Genomic DNA, 6,000 nt, shown 5'->3' with positions numbered 1-6,000 from the left:
TACATTTTTAACTCCTAAAACGTGCTGGCTATGTTTTTCACCACATAGAATGTATATTTTTAAAATGTTTGATGTCTTTTTAGTATTACCCCAAACTTCAGGTACATACTGGACTGGTGCCTTTTGCTGAAAGTAACTAAGGGGGTTAGCTGAAAGCATAACTGAGTCTGCCCAGTGAGAATTCTGAAGCCAAAGTTGGGAGGAGCAAGGCCTGGCAATTTCTAGTAAGTAATTTCCTGGTTCTGGACGCAGGTGTCATAAGGACAGTCTATGAGCACTCTGGCACTTATCTAGTTAAACTACTATCCCCCCCCCCAGCCCCCGCCACCCCTTTCCTTGCATGGGCTTTTGTTTTCTCCTTCTGCCCCCTTTCTCTCACCTCCACCACAGGGGGAAAGCAGAGGGCCTCGGCAAAGCTTGGAATAAATTACTAGAAAGTAACTCCATTGATTCCACATAATGATACTTTCCCAAATAATTTACAGGTGTCTATGAGAATTATTTGCAGAACTCAGATTATCCATTTCCCCCCTCCTGGGGGGATTCTTGGATGTAGTTGCAGGTGTTTGCATCTTGCTTCTTGTCAGCTGGGAGTTTTACTCTGTAGTACCCAAGCAGAATATCACTTCCCCTCCTACATTCAACATGCCCTGAAGTGCAGAAGACATAGGCAGAACTGGGGGTGGGGGGGAGGGCACGTGCCCTAGGCACCACCAATGTGGGGGCGCCACGCCAGTCCCTGCCACCCCCACCCCATTGCCCACCTGCCCAGCCCCAGGGCGCTCAGCCACTTGCCTCCAGCTCCGGCCTAGGATCGGCAGCGAGGCCTAGGATCGGAGCAGCCTGCAAACTGCAGAGCTCTTCTCTCCCTGCCTCTCAGCTGATGGTTGGCTGGGCGGGGCTTCCAGAGAGGCCTCCGAGTAGGCCTCCCTGAAGCCTGAACTCGGCAGGCCCCAAGAAAGGCAGGAAGGAGGCTGGCAGAGCTCCCTGCAGCAGACCCTCCCTGCAGCAGACCAGACCATCCAGCACAGCTTTTGCAAGGTAGCCTGTGAATTCCTTTTTGTGGTTACCCCCATATAGAGGGATCTGCTTGCCATAGGGCTCTGATATGGGGGGTGGGGCGAGACTGAGAAGTCTCTGAATATTTCATTTAAAACAGACTGGGAAATGTGCTGGCTTTAAAATCAAAAACTATCTAAGGCCTATAAGTGGCTTGTTTCATGTCAGAAAATTACAAAAACGTCTGGAACAAATATTTATTTATTCATTCATTCTCTCATTCATTTATAAATGTACTTATGTTCAAGTTGTTTTGCAACCCAGAAGGTCTGAGTGAGAACTGTGAAGCATGTGTTGTGCTTTTATTTTATTTTATTTTATTTTATTTTTCTTGTGTGTGAACTTCTCTCCAATAACTTGCAGGGACTTCAGGGTAAATCTGGCCAACATGTGAATGCAGCACCTCCATTCCAGAGGAGATGTGTGTTAAAGCGCTTTAAAAGCCTCGTGTGAAAAACCTCCAGGAATCAAACTTTACTGAATTTGTTCAGAATTCTGAGAAAACAAACATAGGCTCACCCTGGATGGTTGAAAGTCTCCTTTGCTAATCTGCAGCGAGGGGGCCATTTTAATAATTAGCGTTGCTAGTGTGTTCTAGGCATTAAATATATAGTACTCAATGTATATCACTATATACTGTGAAGTGTGCATGTGTGTATTCAGTGAAATGTATTTCCAGGCAGCATACTTACTTTGAGATATCAGACTTAAATCCTTGGGGGCCTGGGATGTGCGGAGGCCCTGGACTTTGAGGGGCTGGGGCCCCATTTTAAAATCTCATCTTGGCCCATTCCAACCTTGCTATGCCCCTGGCGGTCACTACACATGGGTTTCTGCACAACACCTGCACAGAAGAAACTTCCATGTAGAAAATGTGTCTCTTGTCAATTGACCCTGAATTTTTCCATCCATGACTGGGATATTTGAGAGTTAGAGTCAATAATAAAAGAACAGCACACTGCTTGTGACAGGAAGGGGCAAATTACAATGATTTCTTAGTCTGGCAGGGGCTGGTTTTGGCCCTGGCAGAACTTGGCTGTCTGCTCCTGTTGCAAATGCCTCTTTCTAGTGTGGCAAACCAATGTATCCTCCTCCCTCTTGGTGTCAAAGGAAGCACTGGTGTGGTGAATGCACATATACCCACCCCATCATGAGCCAACAGTCATCATAAGACAAAGGCTGGCAGGAATCATTCACTGGTTTATAGACACCCCACCACCACCTTCTTCTTCCCCTATTTTGCTAGTGGCTATTTGGGCAGGTGATCCTCTAGGACAAAGTCGTGTTTTTTAAAAAGAATGAGATGAGACAGAGAAAATGACACTTGGAATCCTCACATAACTCCTGACTGTTGTTCTAAGTCTTTTACAGAGATGGCTCATGTTTTCAGGTTTTGATCAACAACCATGTCTAGATGGTACAGTGTTCCTTTTAACAAGGATTTCCAGATATTGTTGACTACAAGTCCCATCATTCCTGTTTGGACAGGGGCGCAATTTCAGTGCTTGCCCTAGGCGCTATTTTCCCTAGTTACGCCTCTGGCAGAAGAGCAGAGAGTTGGTGCTGCTGTTCCTGCTGGGATCTTATCAGCCATTCTACTGTTGGTCAGTGGGACTTTCTCATTCTCATTCAGGTGTTCTGCCACTGCAGCCACTAAGTGAAAACAGAAATGTGCCCAATGAGACCATTTTTACAGGTAAGCATACCAGTCTAGACACTCGTTCCTCCATGGAAGAGCTAACTTCTGAACAGAAAGAAATGGTCAGTGTCTTTGGATATAGGTTGTCTGTTTTACTAATAGGACATGCTAGTGGGATGAATGGCTGGATCACTTTGCTGCTTAATTGGTTACACACTCTATATGCCATGGATTTCTGCTGCAGACAGCAAAACTGCTGATCCTGCCTCAGATTCCCAAAGAGAACAATTGCTTGGACTCACAGCTTTCCAGGCTGCTTCTGGTCCAGCTAAACCTACACTCCTCTACCTCTGATTCATTCTCCCTGTCTTTGCATATGTGAACTCCTCCCTCTCTTTTGACTGATTGACTGCCCTCCTCCCCCACACCCTTTAAAATATAACAACTGAAGGCTGCTGAGAAAAGGCCATTCCAGGAACGTAACTATAATAGGGCAAGGGGAGAGAGTTGTCTGGGGCCCATTGCCTTGCCCCCCCCCGACCGAGGCTAGTCACATGACTAACTCCCCCAGCCACGCACCCGCCTAGACTTCCTCCAGTTGTAATCATACGCCGAAATTGATGTGAGGGTTAAGTTACCAGAAGCTACCAGAACAGCATGTATTTCTCTAGTACCATTTAATGACTTGCATCGTCCACAGTTTACAAAACCTTGGAAAAAATAATTTAGGATGATATTCTATTGTGGCACATAGGGGTGTGTGTGTGTGTGTATGTGTATATATACACACACACATACACACACACTTTTTCTTAGCACTATTCAGCCTCATTTAAGATTTATTTACTTCATGAGCTGAACTTCAGTGAGGGGAGTGGGCCATTTTAAAATCCACTCCAACCTTGCTATGCCCCTAGGCCATTCATTGAGGTCATTCACACAATCAAAAACTGGGTTCTTCCCAGTTTGGGGAACTGTGTGCACTCCCAATTTTCAGTTGTGAGGAGCAAGGTAAAGAGGAAATCCTGGGTAGAAGTGATTGTGTGGAAGCAAGGTTGTGGGAAACCCTACCCAGGTTTTCCTCCTACATTGTTTCCACAGAATCACTTCTACCCGGGTTTCCACCTACCTTGCTTAATCACAAAATTGGGAGCACATGGTACACACCTGCCAAACCCTGCTACAACACAGGTTTTGGTTGTGTGAATGACCTCAGTGACTTTGGTTAGATGTCTGTGAGAGAAAACTGCAGCAAAACCATTTACAGTAATCAATATAGCCAAAACTGTGTGGGTGGGTGCAGATGCTGCTCAAAGTATAGAATCCGCTCCTTTTCTGGGCACGTAACCTTTCAGCCTAGTATTTGAATCTTGACCTGTTGACCGCTTTCCCAGGAGCCTTTTCTACTTCCTTGTAAAAGGACTGTTGGGAGCTTGGTGGTGGGGCAGTTTAAGTAGCTTCAAGAAGTCTGCATTCAAAGGTGGGGAAACAGTTCCTGACACTTATAATGGAAGAGGCAGCAGACTTCCATTCTTACGTTTGCAGGTGGGATATGTGATGTTCTAGAACAAAGTTCAAAGCTGAACAGGGTTCTTATTGGTGCAATTCCTTGTCCAAACTTTAAAAGATGTACTTACATGTGTATAATGGCATATACATATGTGTGTGTGTTTTTTCCAGTAAATCTGCAGTTTCCAAGATGGGCGACGTCGTAATCAATACCGTAGTATCAACTGGTGCAGTATTAAAAATTAAGAAATGCCTGGCTGAGGTCAGCTTCTTTCAACTTTGTGCCTTTTTCCTGAGCCTTAGTGGATGGCTTATGTGTATGACATCCGCAATCCTTGTCCAGTGGAGAGTGTGGCACGTTAGTAACCACTATGGTGGAACCAGCATTGCTTGGATTGGGATTTGGGAGACCTGCCGTGTTGATGAAGCTCCGTCTATTGTTGATGAGCAAAATCTCATGAACTGTACAGAACTCAGCAACCTACACACCTTCCTCCCCAGTGAGATTATAGCTGCCCAGAATCTCATGGTACTCGCTACCATTGCGGGGGCAGTGCAAACAGGCTTTCTCTCTGTGGCCTTCTTAAATATATATAAGAAGCAAAAACAGAGAAAACATGTTTCCAACCTTTTTTTGATTGCAGGCCTTATAAATTTGTCATCGGGAATAGGTGTCTTCATTCCAATTGTTTGGAATATGGTTTCTGTCTTGTCAGAAGCACCAATTTTCTTCCCTGAAGATTTCCATTTACCACATCAACCAGAATACCAATATGTTGGAGCTGCGCTTCCGATTGGGCTGATTTCTGCTGTTTTCCAGATCTTGAGCGGATGTTTTATTCTGTGCAATAACCATTTGGCAGTCAAGAAAATGTCAGCACTGGCAACAGAGGCATCTGCAAGGGCAAGTGAAACCACTCTTTGTCAAAAGTGTTCATTGTCCTTAGTGCCTAAAACCCCAAAGCCAGAGGAATCTGCTTCTGTGACCATCGAGAGCCCATTGGACGTGCAACACATTGAAAACCCATCTGTGATTCTCCAGATGGATAACTTCTCTGAAGACGTGACCAATCCCAGGGAGCCTGTTCCATCACTGCCCGAAAGTCACATTGTATTGGTGACTCCATACACTGAACCAACAGTTGGTGATGAATCTAAATAATCAGATTCTAAACACACCAGGACATGAGCTGTATACATTTGAAAGTTATAGAAACCTTTGAAAGGGATAGTGGGTCTGTTTATGTTGCAGGAATATTTGTTTGTTTGTTTGTTTGTTTATTGCTGTAGGGGTTGTTTTTATACTTTGGGGATAACTTTTGTGCTGTTAACAATAATGGCTGTTTTCATGGTATAGGCTACTATTATCTTTGATAGTTTTATGTTTCTCACCTTTTATTAAAAATATCCAGCTATTTTAATCACATGATTGGCTCTTGTTATTTCATTAGTATGAAACAATGTACAATACCTTGATAACTAAAGTGCCACCCGGTCACATCACTGCCCTGCCTGAACACCCAAACCACAGGCAATTCAGGGGGTGGGGAGTTCCAACTATCATGAAATTACCACTTTAATTTCTGATCTGCCAATGAAAGCAATTTAACTGGCTGATCTGCCAATGAAAGCAATTAACTATCCAAAATGATAGAAGGGATAATTAGATTCTAAAGCTAGAAAAGACAAAGCGAGATGATATTTATGATAAGAACCATGGACTAATGTTCTCACTAACCATATGGAGGTACTGCGTGCAAGATACCTGCATGCAAAGCACATAAATTGCATGC

General features: G+C 44.3%; 1 protein-coding gene across 1 annotated transcript; it reads left to right on the top strand.

Moving 5' to 3' along the window:
• Positions 1–204: 204 nt before the first annotated feature.
• Positions 205–5,633, top strand: LOC128351821 (claudin-10-like). The gene is made up of 2 exons (XM_053311768.1): positions 205–224; positions 4,379–5,633. Exon 2 carries the CDS (start codon positions 4,398–4,400, stop codon positions 5,367–5,369), a length of 972 nt encoding a protein of 323 aa, XP_053167743.1. The 5' UTR covers positions 205–224; positions 4,379–4,397; the 3' UTR covers positions 5,370–5,633.
• Positions 5,634–6,000: the final 367 nt, after the last annotated feature.

Source organism: Hemicordylus capensis, chromosome 3 (genome assembly GCF_027244095.1).
Source record: "Hemicordylus capensis ecotype Gifberg chromosome 3, rHemCap1.1.pri, whole genome shotgun sequence".
Taxonomy (NCBI): domain Eukaryota; kingdom Metazoa; phylum Chordata; class Lepidosauria; order Squamata; family Cordylidae; genus Hemicordylus; species Hemicordylus capensis.
Note: the sequence above shows the minus strand (reverse complement) of the source record. Positions and strands in the feature narration are given on the sequence as shown.

Bases quoted from the DNA above. Each gene is read 5' to 3' on its own strand.
- LOC128351821 (XM_053311768.1), top strand. From the start codon at position 4,398: ATGGGCGACGTCGTAATCAATACCGTAGTATCAACTGGTGCAGTATTA.